At 40.9% G+C, this 20080-nt stretch overlaps 1 protein-coding gene across 1 annotated transcript; it reads left to right on the forward strand.

The window, feature by feature from the left end:
* Nucleotides 1–921: 921 nt before the first annotated feature.
* LOC308094511 (phospholipid hydroperoxide glutathione peroxidase-like) lies at nt 922–15138 on the forward strand. The gene is made up of 7 exons (XM_080441225.1): nt 922–1032; nt 2596–2690; nt 4130–4274; nt 6182–6333; nt 10889–10913; nt 11658–11717; nt 14619–15138. Exons 1-7 carry the CDS (start codon nt 958–960, stop codon nt 14649–14651), a joined length of 585 nt encoding a protein of 194 aa, XP_080297351.1. The 5' UTR covers nt 922–957; the 3' UTR covers nt 14652–15138.
* The last annotated feature ends 4942 nt before the right edge of the window (nt 15139–20080 follow it).

The raw sequence follows: 20080 nt of genomic DNA on the forward strand, positions 1-20080 counted from the left end.
CCACACACAGCACAGCAGATTTCAAATCTGTGTGAATAATGGTGCCCCAAATGTCTCAAGCCTACTACATTTTAGTGTAGAAATTCGCCATACCCTAGGTGGGGTTGGCGAAAGGGCCTACTCTGTGTGGAGTTTGCATGTTCTCCCCGTGTCTCCTAGGGTAGTTAATACCCTCACAAAAACATGTAGTAATCCTGGTCACTATACTGCCTCCCCCTGGTCAGCAGGGGCGCCTGATGGAGGGGAAGGTGAACTGGTTGGAATAACGTGTTCCTTCCACGCGCTACGTCCAACCGGGGAAACTCTCCCCTGTCAGGTGACAAGAAGGTCAGTTGGCTCTCATGAGCTCGGCCCTGGCCTCCCTAGGCTGGTGGGGGGAGTGTAGTGCCCAGGATCACTTAGCAAATTGGCACCGGGTGAAAAAAATGGGTTACAAAATCGAGGGATAAAAATTAGAAAAAAAGAAATGTATGATTATTTATGTCTATTTTAGATTCTGTGCTCCATACCATGGTCCATGTGACCATGGTATTGACACTGGTCTTGGAAACAAGCCAGTCTGTTTTGCAAACTGATAAAGTATCTGATCAATCAAAATCAAGTATTCAAACAGGTGAGACCTGACGAGAGCCCTTGACAACCAACCAGCCAATCACAACCCCGCTCGTCCCTCCAGGCTGTGGGATGGTAGATAAGGCCATCATCACGTGTTCACGTCACGTGTTGGTGGTCTGACGTAGACTGGGATCAAGTTGCTTTGCACGTTGCTGATCCGGTCTGTGGATCTATACCGGATACGGAAACGTTTTTTGGACGTGTGTGAGTGGTGCAAATAACCGGATACAGTAGGGCGGGCTTTAGACCGGATCACACGGGTTTGATTCGTAATAGAAACCAGGCTTCCCACAGGTTCTACAGAAAGCCTGGCGACGAAGAGAGGTTTGTGACGAAACGACGATGAGGTTCATTGTGAAGCCGTCGTTGCTGCTGGTTCTAGGAGCGTTGGGGAGCAGAGGACTGGTCAGAGCCATGGTAACCACTTTATTTACAACAACAATATGAATTAAATGTCCGTGTTGAACGCCACAAACTAATAAATACATGTAATACTGAGCCGTTCTGAGCGCGTTGGAGGTCAAACGTAGTTTAGGGACTTCTATTTTTGACTGCTTTGGTGCAACGGGCTATCCCGTCCGACCGTCCGTCGGCGGTGCAACGACGATATGGATCCGAAAGAAATATACGATCTACAAGCTCACAACGCGTCGCGAGCTTGTAGATCGTAATTTTCTTTTGTTTGGGTTACATCACCCGTAACGGCTCATGATAGTTTGTTGTTGGATAAGTTTGTGTATTAACATCATCATTGTGATGATGTTAATAAACTACATAACATGTTAATGTTCATGTTAATGTAGTTTAATGTTGATGTTCTGTCTCTGACGGTGCAAAAATGCATAATGAATATATTATAGCGATTGCTGTTGAAGCGACGTTGGTGTGTGTATGTAGTATTATATCTATTTATGTAGGCTAAATATTATATTATCTTTTATCTATTTATATTGGCTATATATTATTATATCTATTTTTGTAGGCTATATATTCCTATATATTCATTATATCTATTTATGTAGGCTATATATTGTCGTTATTATTATTATTATTATTTATTATATCTTATTATATTTGTATATATTATATCTATTTATGTAGACTGTATATTCCAGTGTGAAGATGGCAGGTGAACTGAGTCCAGTGTTTTAGTAAAGATAATCCTCCCTACAGGATCATGTAGTCAGTTAACTTTAAGCCACTAATTACATGTTTACAGTTTACCCTCCAGAGTTGTGTGTGATATAAATAACACCAGAAATAACCTGATTTAAGAGAATATATAACTTGAATTAAGGAAATTAATCGTGGCTTATTAAAGGTGGTGTAAGTGATATTATTCTAAACGTATTTTATAGTTAAATCATTATAAATACTGAGAGTGTTTGTTCAGCAACAGGGGTCTCTCCAGCTCTTTAATAAACAGGAAAACAGAACCCCAATAGATAATGTATCACAGCTTCAGTTTTATAGTGTTCCAATTTTGTCTTCGTTATTCATTTTTTTTTTTTATTGCACAAAATGTATTTTCTTTTTACTAAAGAGCTGGAGAGAGAGCTTACTGAACCAACACTCTATGATTACTATGACAATATATTTCATAACTATAACTCTTATTATATCACTTACTTACACCCCCCTTTAAAAACCCATTAAAACCGGGAAAGCATCTGTGTCATTTTAGATTTTTGCGTTGGCTATTCAAAAATGGCAGATGTACAAGCTCACAGCGAGCTTGTACACCTGCTATTTTTGGAAAAATCTTGAATGTAAAGTAAGTAAAAGGCCAAAGTACATTAAAGATAGCGATAATGCTCCCTTTCACCTCCTTCAGCTGTTGACACACTCCTTCCTTGGGGTTGCATAAGTTTCCTTGTTGCACAAGTTCTCTCTCTCTTGCCCTTTGGTTTTCTTCTGGATACTCGGCTCATACCCGTTAATATTTATGCTCTGTGTCGTCTGCCTTGCTTTTTCTCTCAGTGTGCACAGGCGACAGACTGGCAGAGTGCCAAGTCCATCTATGAGTTCACCGCTAAGGACATCGACGGCAACGAGGAGTCTCTGGAGAAGTACAGGTGAGTTCAGTTCACTGTACAGGGAGCTCTTCTCAGAGGTGGAAAGTAATTTAAGTACAGGACTACTGGGACTTGTGACAGAGTATTTCTACATCATGGTATTTATACTTACTTAAGTAAAGAATCTTGAGTACTTCTTCCATCACTGTCTAGACAGTGACACACACAGTTTAACCTGAACCAGCATAAACAACAGTTATGGAATTAGGTGCTCTGGTCCACACGCCACAGTGACTTCATCCATCAAGACCGGGAACGCATCTGTGTCATTTTAGATTTCTTTGGGTATTCAAAAAATAGCAGATATACAAGCCATGAGCTTGTAGATCTGCTATTTGATTTTCTTTTGAACATTTGTGCAAATATTTGAATATATATATATATATATATATATATATATATATATATATATATATTTTTTTTTTAAAGGGAACATTTTGACTCAAATCTTTGCTTCTGGGGGTTCCTATTTACAAAATATTTTGAGATGGGGGTAGACGGCCAAATACATATAGGCCTATGTTTGGGGGTCTTTGCATGAACAAGTTTTGAGCACCACTGATATAACAGCAATAGTATAGTATAGGATACCAATTTCATCCAATGAGGAGAGTGAACTCATACAGGATAAACTGATCAGGCTGAAACATTGCCCAAACATGGAGTCATACGTCATTGTAGCTCCATAAAGAACCTCTCACTCCGCTATACAGCTCCGAGATGAGGTTCTATGTCGTTCTCATCCAGAATCGGGTGAACGTCCACCAAGGCTCAACCCGGAAAACCCCCCTACGTCCGCTGTCAGTACTGCTCCCGGTTTGGCTACAATGGGAAACATGGCCACAGGCTGACTAAATAAGCGATTTAAACGGGTAGTTTCGCTCCGGACCTAAAATATTATGCTCCGAACCAAACCTTAAACATCCGTGTGGTTTGGAATCTACCATTAGTTTTGGGATACGATGTATACAAAAGGGTAAACAGCGGAGCCTTGCCGGACGTTCACCCGATTCTGGATGAGAACGACATAGAACCTCATCTCGGAGCTGTATAGCGGAGTGAGAGGTTCTTTATGGAGCTAACGTCATTGATGATAGATGAGTGACATCATAGACAACTTGCGTCATCTATGATCTACAAATGAGTCCCTATTTGGGCATTGTTTCAGCCCAATCGGAGCCCCATTGACTTAAATTATATAATTAAAAGTTAAATATTTCAAAAAGTATAAAACGTAACGTAAAATATTTCAGTCTCATAGATGTCTAGACTCTTGCAGAGCCGTAATAATATATATAAATAATCTTAATATATCATTTTATAGACCTTGAGAGAGACTGTGCATCATGTTGCATTTCACTGAGACAAATAACTCATTACATTGTTTGAATTAATCTTAATGTTTTTTTTCTTCTGTTTTGTTTCTTTGTCTTCCCCAGAGGCCTGGTGTGTATCGTTGCTAATGTGGCCTCTAAATGAGGAAAGACCAAAGTAAACTACACTCAGTTCACGGGAATGTACGCCTCGTACGCTGAGAAGGGTTTACGCATCCTGGCTTTCCCCTGCAACCAGTTTGGAGGGCAGGTGAGATAATGTCTCATTTCCCTGCTGTCATGTACTTTTCATTTAGTCTATTCTACTTCCTGTAAGTAGACTTAAAAAATAAAACCAGTTGACTAAAAAGAGGTTCTTATTTTGAAATCTGCCGTTTTGAGAGGAGATACGACTTCCGTTAGCCAAGCTACCATGACGCTGGTTGGATGTAGATAAGAACTCGCATGGATTAAACGCAAGATTTTGGCCAAAGTTCACATTTATGATATGAAAATAAATATGAAAATGAATCGTTAGATATTCACATTAAAATCCCGACTCTGATTTGACCAGATAAATCCTGAGTCAGCTACAGCCCTACTGAGCACCCAGTCTGAGAGCGCCTGTCGTGTAATCGGGTCCTGGATATGTTAATAAAACATAAACTATGAAGACTAAAAAACGAAATATACAAATCTAATTGATTATATTTGAAGGGAGAGAGACACAGTGGAGCCGGGAGATGGCCACCAAACATGTTCGTTGGGTTGTCTGATGTCTCTGCTATTGATGTGTTGATCAGTCAACACTTTAAGATCCTGCCCTTTTTGTCCTAGAGCAGGAGTTCCCAGGTTTAGGTGTGAACTAAAACAAGTCACCTGGCCAAGTCTTTTGTTACCTGATTACAAGATTGCATTCTGATTACAATACTATTGTCTTTATGCAAGGATGAAGGCTGAAGTGAATGCATCTGTTTATCTCTCTCTCTCTCTCTCCCCAAAAACCTCTGGTAAAGTAACGCAGACCTAGATTGAATTCATGTATTATTCTTATTTCACAGAGTAACTCATTCTCTGCCAGACTTGTTTCTGGCTGTGTTTGCCCACTGCCAGCGATTTAGTGTTTTTTATAACTTAAAACATTTTCACAAATGTTTTTTTGAAATGATGAAGTCCAATCGTTTCTAAACACACCGGCGATACGTGCACGTCGCTCAAACAACAAACATTCCGATTGGGGCGGAGTCTCTCTCCTCCAGCCAGGGGCGTAGCACCAAATTCTGGGCCCTGGGGAAAAAGATTCACTGTGGGCCCCCCTAAGATTGTTTTTTTTTTTTTTTTTTTTGGGGCCCTAGTAACTCAGTCCCACTTACACCCCCCCTGTGACGCCCCTGCCTCCAGCCCAGTGTGAAAACCCCATGTTTCGCTATGTAAACGGAAAACTCACTTACTTTTTCCACCTCGCCACAGACCTCGCTAAATCCCTTGTGATCGCGTGTTCAACTGTCACACAGGGTAGTTGTGTGAGTGGCCCAGAGAAGACATTTTCAATCGGCGACATTCCATTTTGCAGTAGTAGCAGTTTCAAAACGGCGTCGCTAAACCGCATTCCACGGCGGAGAAATGCAAAGCCGAGAAAATACCGTTTTAGAGGAGGACCTAAACAGGAAGCGGACGGAACCGAAAATCTTCGATTCGACGTAGTTCCGTATCCGGGTGTGCTACAATGAAGTGTGTCACTGCGAGAGATGAAGGAACGTGAGAAAATCTTTTTCAAAATTACGTTTTTTACGTCCTAGGCAGGGAATGAGTTAAGGGGACCAGATAGGACACGCCCCTAACCCTAACCCCGGGTACGCTCCGGCTCTCTGAGCGTATTAACGAACCCAAACTCGTAACCAAGATGCACTCATGTGAGCTTGTAGATCGGCTATTTTTTTAAGTGAAAGACGTGAAAGTGGTTAAGTGTGTCTGTGGGTAAATATTGAACCAATGAAAAGTATTAACAAGAGCTTGTGACTAAATAATAACTAAATTGGATCCATTGGAACACAAATTCATTTTCCCATTTCCTATAAGGTTACGGTTTTAGTTTAGACGTACATACAAGGTTTCCGAAACCGACAGTGACGATGTATCTAATCAGGTTTTTGTCCCATGTGTCTCTGTGTCCTCTAGGAGCCAGGCACCGACGCAGAGATCAAAGAGTTTGCCAAAGGTTACGGCGCAGAGTATGACCTCTTCAGTAAGATCGAGGTGAACGGAGACAACGCCCACCCTCTGTGGAAGTGGATGAAGGCACAGCCCAAGGGCAAGGGCATGCTGGGAAAGTGAGTTCTCTTCTTCTCCCAACTACTACTACTACTAGCCACAAGACCAAAGTGTCGTGATCCTCTACATATTTTGTTAGAAAGGAATACCAGCACTTCACTTTAATCCAGGGGTCTTCTACAGGGGGTCCGAGACCCCTAGGGGGTCCTCAGAGTTACTACAGGGGGTCCGCCAATTCTTTGTGTGATAGGATTCAGTTTTTTTACATTAACCACTTGAACCCTAGAATTCCTTTTCTGAGGGGAACATTAGCCGAAAATAGCAGATCTACAAGCTCTCTACACCTCGCAGCGCGAGGCGTGGAGAGCTTGTAGATCTTCTAGGTATAGAGGGAAAAAAGAGCAGACGTAAGTAAAAAAAAAACTTTAATCTGAAACACAATTTTATAGAGTAGGGGGGCCCTGCTTCATCTCTCTCTCAGCTAGGGGGTCCTTGGCCTGAAAACGTTGAAGACCCCTGCTTTAATCCATTTAGGATTTCTTGTTTATTTTAGTCAATCACCCCCAGCAGCAGATCATATGACGGACATTTTGTCCCAAAGGCCTTCCTCAGCGTGACTGAATGAAACATACAGACATGAGTGTCACTTATAAAGGGGACCTCGGTGCCACGCACAAAGTGGTCCGGGTGAAAAAAACATATCTGATCGTTAAATCATACTGCAAACACTTTTTCCCACAAGAGAAACAAGAAGAAGAAGAAAAAACACCATAATAACACCGTATTCAACTTTGTTTCACAATTTTTGGAACACAATTTTGGAAAAAACATGTCTATGTGAGTTCCTAGAGAACCCCTAAATAAAGACAGACTCAGATTATTATATATATATTTTTTTAAGTACAATTATAAGTACAGAATTGTATAACGACTCAAGGCACACTTTAAATACCAAAGTATACACAGTATCAAAAATAGAGGCGTAAACCCTTATTTGCGTCTAAAACGCAACAAAAAAGTATAAAACCAAAAGCCAAGAAATAACTCTTCATTAAGCCCTTTAGGGTGTTCGGTTTGTAAGGTGTGTATCCACCAAGCCTCTCTCTGTAACAGAAATCAGAAATCTATTTCGACCCCCACCTCTTTTTAAAGGCTGCACTGCCTCTATTTCTGCCAGCACCGTGCACCCGATACACACATACTGTGAACTACACAAGCTTCTTCCATCTGGCGAAGCCAAGTTAACAAGACTCTACACCTGTGTAGAATTTGATAAGGGGGTGTTTTTATGGGGTTGATTGTGTTGCTAAATTGTGATGTATATTTTCGTTGTTTACAAGCAATGGCCCATTACCTCCATTCCATTATATGCATGGGTTTCTTATGAATGCCCGTCTCAGATCAATCCTTAGTGACTTAACATTGACTCACTTGTAAGCCCTATTTTATTCTTAGGTTATTCGTAAATGGACAACTTGACAGCTTGCAAATCTGTTGTTTGTAAAATTGTGAAAAACAATTAACCACAGATAATGTGGTGGAAATATGTGAATTTACAAGCTTTTTTTTGTTTTGTAGTACAGTAGATAAAATGTTTGTCTTAAAGGGATAGTTCACCCCCAAAATTATGTTTTTTTTCCTATCGATTAGTCACTCCATGGAGACTTTAATTCATGGATATTCCTAAGCCAATAATTTGATGACCGGCAGCGGTTCCGGTCATCAAATTATTGGCTTAGGAATGCGACAAAAACATCAACTCAAATATCCATGAATTCAAGTCTCCATGGGGTGACAAAATCGATAGAAATAAAGATATTTTTTTTGGTGAACTATCCTTTTAACCCATTAAGACCTGGAACGCATCTGTGTCACGTTAGATTTATTTGGCTATTCAAAAATAGCAGATATACAAGCTCATAGCACGGCACCAAGCTTGTAGATCTGCTATTTTTGAAAAATCTTGAAAAAAAAACATTTTAGATTTTTTTTTTTTTTTAACTGTTAGGATTTAGAAAACATTTTTAAGAATCGCCTCAGGTCTTAATGGGTTAATCTATTTGCATTAGAGATGAGACACTGATAGCCTTCACACACACATCCACACACACCTTGCTCAACCCATCCTGTTGCATTGTTCCTTCCTCTTTCTTTAGAGGTGCAGAGATTACTCTTGTAATCAGTTGCAGGACAAACGGGAAGATCAGCATAGTTAACAACATAGTGCAGGTTTAGAACAGGGGTCTTCAACAGGGGGTCCGGGACCCATAGGGGGTCCTCAGAGCTACTAGGGAGTCCGCCAAATCTTTGTGTGATAAGATGTCTTACATTAACTACTTGAACCGTAGCATCCCTTTTCTGAGGAGAACTTTAGTCAAAAATAGCAGATCTACAAGCTCACAACGTCTCGCGCTGCGAGGCGTTGTAAGCTTGTAGATCAGCTATTTTTGGCAAAGAGGTGTAGGTGTAGGGGAGAGTGAGTGAGACAAAAGGCAGTGAAAATATGATTGTTTTAAAAAAAAGTGGTCTGGTGTCTCACTTTACCCCAGGTCTGGGGTAAACGAGACAAACCAGAAAAATCAATGGGGTAAAGTGAGACACCAGACCACTTTTTTTTAAAACAATCATATTTTCACTGCCTTTTGTCTTGAATACATTCTGATAATTTCCATTGTTAGGAAACATCCCAAATGTATGGGAAATGTGTACATTTTACTGATATATCATTTTAGCTCACCTAGTGGGTAGAAAATGTAAAAAGTGTCTCACATTACCCCACTCTCCCCTATGTTCTTGGCATTTTCTACAATGTTTATGACATAAAAAGTAAAACATATGCAATGTAATATTAGATTAAAATATGTTTAAGTACTAAACTTAGACACTTAGGGTAAAGTGAGACAGTGTCCGACTTTACCCCAAGCCATTTGTCTCACTTTACCCCACAGCCACATTTTGGTGAAAAGGACCACTTTTAGCAATTCTGGCTAATCTACAATTAGCATTAATCACATGGATGTATAGGTTTGTACTTTGTAGTTCATCAACATGCATGACATAAGTTTTTCTACCTGAATCAATTTTCTTTGACACAACAGCTGATTATGTTGACAGCCCAAAAAATTACTTTTACATGCAAAAAACATATTTTAGTGAAAAAAACATGCTTACCACAACACAATGAGGTCCTCTCCTCCATGGTAAGTGGGAAATGGGAGGGGCTTCAAAATCTAATGGTCATATGACCACACAGGTGTTGTGGTCAGGTGATAAGGGGGGTGTCTCACCCTGTGTCTCACATTACCCCACTCTCCCTAGAGGGAAAACAGAGCAGACCAAGTAAAAAAAAAAGACGTGTAATTTGAAACACAATTTTATATAATATAGAGGGGGTCCCTACTTCATCTCTCTCTCAGCTAGGGGGTCCTTGGCCTGAAAACGTTGAAGACCCCTGGTTTAGAATGATGTTACCTAAATATATAATTCTACATATTTCGTTAATTGTTTAGGAAACATGGAGGGAGGGGGGGGGGGTTCGCTGCCCCCATCTGAAATTATTTGAGTTAAACATTTTCCCTTAGAAAATGTATATATTCAAAGATTTGCAAAAAAAATCTAAAATGTGCTAAAATAGCAGATCTATTATATTGATAGTGTATTTTTTTAATAGCCAAAGTATAAAATGACAGATGCTTTCCCTGATTGAATGGGTTGTAAGGCATCGGCAAAACAGTGCATCAGACAAACAATTTGGTGCTTGTGGTAACTTAATTAATTTAAATTAGGGAGGTTTAAGCTGATCCATTCAGGCCCTCTGTCCCACCGGGGGATCAACTGTAAACATAGAACCTCCTGTCATAAAACAGATCTAAGCCTTCCTCTCAAAAGGTGAACCCAAGCAAGACTCCTTTGTTAGGTAAATCAAGAGGTAGTTGTCCTGTATTTTCTCAGACACCTACTGTGACATGCTAGCAGTTCTCCAGACCACTTGGCTCCGCTTTCTCTACCATGGCCAGATAAGGAGACATAGCAAAGATTAACAAGCCTGTCATATTTTATATCCTAGTTTTCATATGTGACTGTATGCATAACCAGGTGATCATAATGCATTACAGGGGAACATTTTATTCCATTTAAGCCTCGAAACTAATATCAAACTTCCATCTGTCCCACCATTCCTACTACATCGACCAGCATCAAAACCGTGCTGAAAAGTTGAGAATATTTGAGCTTTTATGCCAGAAAAACATAAATGAATAAACCGTGTCACACGCAAGAAAGGAGCATACGCAAGGTGAAGGCGAGCCATACCGTATGAAAACAATGATGATGCTGCTGGCATCTCTGTATGATCTCCACCCAAAGGATATTCATCAGGAGGGGTTTTAGGTTTTGTTTTATGTAGCTATACAATTATTATTCAAAAGATGGGAGTATTTCATGAGTTGTTCTAGAAGCAGTGCTCATCGCATGCTCATTCATTAAATTTTTCGTCACGATTGTCAGTTCATGAAAACCAGTAACATTAATGACTTAGTCATGATGCATTCTCAGTGGTTGGCTAACTGGCAGTGTTCCTAACTGTCTTTCTCCTCTCTCTCTCTCTCTCCACAGTAACATCAAATGGAACTTCACCAAGGTAACTATTGAGTGTAGTTGCAATTTCCCCCTGGAATGAACTCGTTTTACAAGTTCTTATACAGCATTTTTTCTTAATTTGAGTGGTTCTCAAACTTAATCCATTCAATCCGTGTCATTTTAGATTTCTTTGGCTATTCAAAAATAGCATATTTAAAAGCTCACGGCGCGGCACGGAGTGCCACGGTACGAGCTTGTAGGTCTGCTATTTTTGAAATCTTGAGAATTTGTGCAAATCTTTGAATATATATATATTTTTTAAAGCAAACATTTGTAAAATATTCAGTTCCAGGGATGCCCAGAAGCAAAGATTTGAGTTACAAATGTCTGTACTCATATGTGTACTCAAAGATTTGCACAACTTTTCACAATTTTTCTAAAATGGCAGATCTACAAGCTCATGGCGTGGCACTCGGTGCCGCGCTATGAGCTTGTAGATCTGCTATTTTTGAATAGCCAAAGAAATCTAAAATGACATGTGTTTCCCGGATTGAATGGGTTAAATTAACTAACTCTGAAAGTGTACAAATGGGACCAAATTGACCCTTACTGTCCATTTGGTTCAATTTTTACACTCTTGAGTTGCAGACCTGTAAGGATCCATTTAGAACCCCCCCTCAAGTAGGGGTTCTTGAACCCCCACTTTGAGAACCACTGGTTTATTAGCATTTGTAATTCTGCTGTAGCCATTATTGAAATACTGTACCTGCTGTTCTTATGGTTTGATCTGTGTTCACCTCTGCAGTTTCTCATAGACAGAGATGGCCAGGTGGTCAAGAGATATGGACCAACAGATGACCCTTCTGTGAGTGTAACTTTTTATTACGTTTATTTGTGAGTTTGTGAGTCAAACAAAATGTTTTGAGATGGGGTTTCGCGGCCAAATACATAATCTAAAAATTATTTCTAAATCCTAACCGTATGTTGCTATATCAGTGGTGCTCCAACCTTTCTATGTCCTTGAGGACAAAATGATATGTATTTGGCCGCGGACCCCCCCATCTCAAAATATGTTGTTCCAGCGACCCCCAGAAGCACAGATCAGAGTTAAAAATGATCTACAAGCTCATAGCTATGAGCTTGTAGATAATTTTTAACTCCGATCTGCTATTTTTGATATAAGTAAAGACAGGCAGTGTTCTGAATCAACTGCAGCTGTCTGATCCTTTTATTTATGTTTTGTATGTAGACACGTAAAGACACCTTTACAACTGTAGCTGGGTCTACTGAAGGCTAGGGTTTGGGAACCACTGACTTGCCACACTAGTGTTCAAAGAGCACTGAAACCATAAGCATTCTACCGATGCCCGTCTACAGTGCACATTATGCAAATCAGCCAAAAGTCAGCTGGAGGAGTCTGATAGTGCTTAGGCTAGCCGCTAGCCCAAGGGAGCTCCCAACAGCCCTCCCACTGCCCTAGCTAACACTATGGAGAGAGTGACACGGATTCATACCCATGGTCTCAGTACGTAGTAGAGTAGTCTATGTCAACGTCTCCAAAAGTAACATCATGTTTACAGACAGGCACAATTTGTAGGCACAATGTAAGATGGCAGCACTGATTATACAATACAATTCCTTTATTTTCATTTAATTTTTCAATTTACAATTTAAGCATTTAGCAGACGCTCTTAATCCAGAGTGATTATTATTCTGTAAGCAAGGAAAACACGAGGTAATACATCAAATGCATAGAAATAGTAATCTAGGATCATAGGTAAACCAATAACCTATCATCAGTCTAAACAGTATAATATAAAAAATGATCAATAATACGTACATGAAACTATACACACTATAGGATGCCAGTTTCTATAGTCTGTCTACATAACATGCTATCTAAATTACATTTTAGCCTTTGCATAATCCTGCAAGGTCGTCAAGGCTAGGGCAAGTACAACCGGCTAAAGGTGGAGTCTGAAGAGGTGAGTCTTCAGATTACGGCGGAAGATTGGGAGTGAGTCTGCAGCTCTGACTGCGATGGGGAGTTCGTTCCACTGTTTGGGAGCCATAAGGGAGAAGAGTCTGGGACGTGTGGAGCGTTGTCCCGGATGTTTTAAGGAAGGTTCTGACTGCTTCCCTGTGTTAGCTGATCTAAGTGAGCAGGAGGGGTTGTAGGGTTGGATCAGGCTTTGAAGATAAATGGGGTTGCCATATCTTTGGTTGCTTTGTTGGCCAACATCAGTGTTTTGTACTCTGTGCGGGCAGTAACTGGGAGCCAATGGAAGGAGCGGAGAAGGGGTGTGAACATGTGAACATTCTGGCTGGTTGAAGACCAAGCGTGCTGCGGCATTCTGGATAATTTGTAGGGGCTTAAACCATTTTTCATTATATCTTCTTGGAATCTCGACTAGGACTGACATGTTTTACCACATGTAAGGCATTAATAATTTATAGGTAGTAGTCTTGTGTAGCCAGATGATGGGATCGGATCTTTGCCTGCCGTTTATTCCTTGATATATAAAACATGCGCTTGTCGGTTTTTCGATTAAGTGGAGAAAAAAAAAGGATTGTATTTTAAAACAAAGAATCCATGCTGTGGAATGTGTTAACACTGACTCATAAAATACAGTACTGTATGTATGGTTCATTGATCTGTCTTTGTATTGAAGATATATGGTCCTGAAACTACAGCCACTGTATGGTTCAGTGAAGATTTTTAATATGGAAGATTTACAGTAACTCTGTCCATGGTCCTGACTGCAGCCACTGTTCTAGTTCCTCTGTTCTGCAACACAGTGGTTCTCAAACATTTTCATGTCAAGGTCCGCCAAATTAACCCATTAAGACCAGGAAAGCATCATCTGTGTCATTTTAGATTTCTTTGGCTATTCAAAAATAGCAGATATACAAGCTCGAGCTTATAGATCTGCTATTTCTTTGAAAAATCGTGAAAATGTTTGCAAATCTTTGAATATGTATATATTTTTAAAGCTAACATTTGTAACTGAAATCTTTGCTTCTGGGGGGTCCCTGGAACAACATATTTTGAGATGGGGGTCCGCGGCCAAATTTAATTTTGGGGGGTCCTTGACATGAAAACGTTTGAGAACCACTGATTACAGCAACATATATTTCTAAAAACTGTTAGGATTTAGAAGACATTTGTTGAATCCTCAGAAGCAAATATTGGAGTTACAAATGTTCGCTTTAAAAAATACATATTCAAAGATTTGCAAAAATTGTCACTATTAAAAAAAATTATAGCAGATCTACTAGCTCATAGCCGTGCTATGAGCTAGTATGTGCTATTTTTGAATAGCCAAAGAAATCTTAAAATGACACAGATGCGTTCCCGGTCTTAATGGGTTAATGTATTTGGCCATGGAAACTCATCTGAAAATATTTTATCAGGGATCACCATAAAATAATTATGATGAAATCTACAAGCTCACAACGCTTCGCAAACGCGTTGTGTATATGTAGGGGTTATCAAGTGGTTTAACTGTTTTTTTCCCAGCTATTCACCTGTTTCCTAGGCTGTGTGTGTTTCACTTCCTGTCGATTTGCTCCAATGAAATCCAATGAAACTGGTCAGATGACCAATGATATCCAATGAAATCGACAGGAAGTGAAACACACAGCCTAGGAAACGGGTGAATATGTACTCATTTTGCTGACCCCCTCAAGGACCCCTGGGGGTCCCCGAACCCCACTTTGAGAAGCTCTAACCACCAGCCCATCTCTCTCTCTCTCCCTTCTGCAGGTGGTGGAGAAGGACCTGCCCAAGTACTTGTAATGCAACAGACTCCTCCGACCAACGCGTGTGTGTGTGTGTGTCTGATTGACCCTTGACCCTCTCCTGCGGCCTCCTGGGTATTGGTGTTCCGGGGGGGAGGCTCTGGACCAGTGACGGCCCGTCCTGTAAACCCAGCAGTGGGGGAGGACGGGCCTGATGACCCCCTTAGCGTACAAACTAAACCTCCCAGAGAGACCTCCCACCACGCAGTACCCTGTATGGCCACAAGGAGACCGTCATAGTCTGTCAGACACACAGCTAACCAATGGCTCATTTCTACTCTGTATTAAAAAAACGACATATTTTCATTTGATAAATACACTAGTTTTTTTCAAGCAGCACAAAAAGGCACAAAAGGATTAATTAGTCTTGATCGTTTACATTACTTAACCCCGCTTACCAAGTAATCCCCCTCATCCAGGGTTGCCAGATCTGCCTATTATAATTTCCCCGCAAGATTTCTTTTGAAAATAGCCGATCTACAAGCTCACAACGCGTCGCATCGCGACGCGTTGTGAGCTTGTAGATCTGCTATTTTCAAATAGCCGATGTATATGTTATAAAGTGCTCACGTGGCCCATAGTCACTTCTTTTGGGCTGGTTTTCCTAGACCTGGTTGCTTGTTTCTCTCACAGAATCTGGCAACACTGCCCTCATCCCCTCTCCCAACACCAATGCCATGTTGTTTTACCGGTTTGTTATAAAGCACACAGATTGCCATAGATCACAGACGGCTATAGACTTCCCCTTGTTCTGGCATGCACTGGTTTTAATATATATTTGTACTCAGCTCAGATCCATTTGCTTTGTTTTAACTTAATGTGTTTTTTTTTGTTGTTTTCTTTTCATGGATTAGAAAAATAAACGCTATTTGTCATGATGCGAGTATTTTCATTTGTAAACTGTTGTTTAAAACATTTCAGAATGATAGTAATACTAAGTCAATGGGTAAATACATATTATTGATTAATTGCGAACGCAGCGGAAGGAGGCGCGCCTCCGCGCAAGTGGAGCTTACTATGAAACCGTGCTCGGCTTGTGTGTGTGTCTGTGTGTCTGTGTGTCTGTGTGTCTGTGTGCAGTATGTGTGGAGCCTGCCCCTGGGTGAAATATAGCAGCTACAGTCACGTACCATACATCAAATGAAAGCTCTTTGAAAACTGAACACACCTGTCAATGTTGCGTTTAAGCCCGCCCCTTCCCCCGGAAGCCACGCCCCGGAGAAGGCTCCTAAAAACTCCCCATTGAAACCCCATGTTAAATGAAAAGTGCCCGAATCGCTCCGAAACTTTTTTTACCCCCCCTAAGTGGGGGTCTACGAACAAATACTTCGGGCTCGGATTTTGGCTCCGCCCCCCGGAAGTGGGTGAAACAGGCACTTCAAACACTTTGTTGAATTGTTCAAAAACATTCAAAGTTTTTTTTTTGTGAATTTGTATTTTTCTAAGATGCTCCTTTTAATGCAGATTTTTTTGTATTTTTTATTTTTTGTTACTTTTTTTTTGCGTTCGCTTCCCGCGTTCGCGCGTCTTACTTGTGATATATTGATGTGGTACTGATGCAATGTAGCCACAGTTAAAGCCTGTTTTATTCTCTTATCAACAGTGTGGCTCTTCTTGGTTGTCGCTTGCTGACAAGAGCCTGATCCATAAGCTCGGCCTCTTGTTGACAAGTGACACCGTCTCACAAATATACATAGTCTTTAGACGGCACACTTGAAGGCAAGGCAAGAGATTATGGATAACTTTTGGTATTTACATACTACTAAAGTTTCTTTGTTCATATAATTACTACAGTACATGGAAATTACTTCAAATGAGATGTTTTGAGAAGGTGACTGTACTGTTAGCAGAAATGAATTGCACAGTGATTACAGCACCAGAGGAGGAAGCTGCTAGATCATACATGGGCAACTGGCGGCCCTCACCTTCACTTAATGCGGCCCGTAGGTTAATATCGGAATACTGATATATCATTGATTTCAGCTGTTACGATTGCAAACATGACCCGCTTTAATTACTACTACTATATTAGCAGTAGCTTAATGACTAGTATTAAAATGATATTGTCTTTTTTATGTCCAATGCATTTGTATTTAAGTTCATGAAGTTAACATAAGTATAACTAAATGCATTTGAAATTAAATAAAAATGTTACTTTTCAGGATTCCAATTCAAAAATGGCAAAAAACAAATCTGAATTCCAATTAAAAAATAGCCGATCTACAAGCTCAAAAACGCGACGCGTTTTGAGCTTGTAGATCTGCTATTTTTGTGTGACATAGAATGGCCCGACAGTATATGCAATGTGGCCCTCTGGAGTGAGTGTGGAAATCTAGTGGCCCTCTCCATCATCAAAGTTGCATCACCCCTGTGCTAGATGTACAGTACAAATTATACTGTACTGTATTGACCACTTTGAGAACAGTATTGGCCTCTAAAGATACATTGTAAATGTCTAGCATTCAAGACCAGATATATTTGAAATGCTCTGGAAGCCTCTACTGTTAAAGGTTAAAGGTAGCGCAAGTGATATTCCATTCCTTTGTTAAAATAAGTGTTAAATAAATGTATATTTTGATGGTAATCATTGCTATAGAGTGTAGTGTAGTGTTTGTTCAGTTAAAGGGCTCTCCCTGTCTCCAGCTCTTAAACAAATTGAAAATGCATGTTCAGGTCGGGATCCCAATTTTATCCAATCAGAAGAGAGAACTCGTACAGGATGAACAAGTGAAATTGGCAGTGATGACACAAAGATATGAGCAGACACAATCGGTACTGGAACAACATAAAATTGAAGCTGATAAATGGGTACTCTCTCCTGATTGGTTGACAATTTGCAACCCAGCTGAAAATGTATTTTCTGTTTATTATAGGGGGGGGGGGGGGTATTGAACAAACACTATAGCAAATGCATAGCATCCGATATAGTGCTTTAACCTTTAAAAAAAAAACTTTATTTTGACAAAAAAAAAAAACACTTTGAGTGAAATGTATATTAATGATATACGGTTAAGTATCCTTGAGTTTAGGTGAGTTTACAGAGGTTGGACAGTCGTCTTCCACTCCTGACATCACAAAACTGCTCAACAACTAAGTATTGAATGGTGGTAGATTAATGTAATTTAATTAAAAATAAATGTGTATTGTTCATGAGACAGCCACATTATAACAACCCCCCATCCATCCATCCAGATACATTGAATATTATCCATTATTTTAAACGATCTGTTGCCCTACCCTGCCTTTACCAACATCACCCACACGGTGGTGCTGTAGCAGAGGCTCTAAAATGCAAATCCTTCCCTCCAGTGTGTGTGTGTGACGCACCGCGGATCGAGGTGCAAATTACGCACCAACAACAGCAGCAGCAGCACCACACAGAGCACAGAACACCACTACCTTCTGAATGTGATCTCTGTTATCTCTCTTATGTACAACTATGTAGTCACACTGACAGACTGTATATACGATAGTAATCGGCAGTGTTTTGAGATGACAACGAGTGTGAAATGTAACGTGATGTTGAGCTGAAGAGAAGCTTGGCTTTCTACACCAGACTGACTGAGTCTCACTGACGGAGAGGAGAGGGAACAGAACAGAACAGAACAGAAGGACATCTAGTTGGACCAGAGAGAGCCGTGGAGATGGAGGAGAGGACTGCGGTACAACCAGGCCTGTCTCTGCAGCTGGACCTGCAACCAGGCTCAGACTCAGGTTCGTAGTGCATTCATTTCACATTAAAACAGACTCGCTCTCTGAACCATACGGTGGCTGCAGGGTTTCAGCACCATGGACAGAGTCACACAGGTTCTCAGGCTGTTCTATGACGAGAACAACATGTGCAGTGAACGAGCTCCGCCACACGGACCCCCATTATTTGATACATACCATTTATGTTGTTTTAATGTCTCTGTGACCCCTATCTATATACCCTGTCAAATCCTGCAGTGTTCATTTAACCCCGTCGTAAACGGGTCCATTTGGTTCCATTTGTACACTCTCAGAGTAACAGAGCCATCAAGGGTCCTTTTTTGGGACCCCATGGTGGTCCCTGGACCCGACGTTGAGAACCAGTGGATCAATAGGCTACTATATAGGCCTATTAGTAGCCTACAGTGATCGATTTGTCTATTATTGCCGATTAATCGCATCGTTTTTGGTGGTGGTTCAACGTTTGAGTCCGGTGGTGGTGGTAGCCTACCACCAGGTAGGTGGTATGTGGTGGTGGTAGCCTACCACCCCCTACTGGTAGGTGGTGGTAGCCTACCGCCTACCACCACCTTCTGGTAGGTGGTGGTAGGCTAGGTGGTGGTGGTAGGCTACTGGTGGTAGGCTACCACCACATAGGTGGTGGTAGGCTACTGGTGGTAGGCTACTGGTGGTAGCCTACCACCACATAGGTGGTGGTAGGCTCGGTAGTGGTGGTAGGCTACCACCGTAGGTGGTGAGGGTAGCCTACTACCACATAAGTAGTGGTAGGCTAAGTGGTGGTGGTAGCCTTCAACGTAGGTGGTGGTGGTAGGCTACAACATAGGTGGTGGTGGTGGTATCCTACCACTGTAGGTGGTAGGCTACAGCGTAGGTGGTGGTGGTATCCTACCACTGTAGGTGGTAGGCTACAACATAGGTGTTGGTTTTAGCCTACCACGTCACCTACCTCTGGCAGGCTTAAAGTGCATCAAGTACATTGGGGGATAGACATCGACACATACCCAGCCTATCTCTGGCGTAAACTAAATAATTATGGAGATTGTTAATAAACGTGGCATCATGTATTAGGGCCTAAACGATACCTATATATATTATAGGTTATATTTGTCAGATTAAAAACAGACTTGATAGAGAGGATTGTTATTGTTGTTGTTTTGTTATTTTTAAAACCAGTAATGGTGAGTGGGGAGGGATGAGAGCGCATGCCGTCACAGTCAGAAACATAAGCTGTGGAGATGAATAATTTATGAGACAGATTAGATAACTGGAGTGTGAAGACACCTCGTCCCTCTGACTGAAGTGTAACTATAGAATATACCGTAATCATTGGATCGCAAACTCAATTATCTGATTCTCACTCACAGAACATACTGTAGGAGCAAATGGCTGTGAGGTATAATAATACAAATGAGAATAATTAAAGCTGCAAGCAGCGATGACCGGGCCCTCGCACCTCTGTCCACGTTAGGGGCAAATATCAACCAATTATAACACAGAGAAGAGCTAAGCAACTCTAATGAAGGACGAGGATTTTCAACCGAGTCCAGTGAGGTGACTCATCTGACTCTGTATGACAAACTGTACAAAACTTAAGGCAAAGGATAGAAACAATTAAATATCGACCAATCAGAATAGTGGGTGGGGCTAAGTAACACCAATGAAGGACAATGACTTTAAACTGAGTCCAATGATGCAACTCACAAGTGGTTACGACAA

Source organism: Gymnoscopelus braueri (assembly GCF_963280865.1).
Source record: "Gymnoscopelus braueri genome assembly, chromosome: 10".
Taxonomy (NCBI): Eukaryota; Metazoa; Chordata; class Actinopteri; order Myctophiformes; family Myctophidae; genus Gymnoscopelus; species Gymnoscopelus braueri.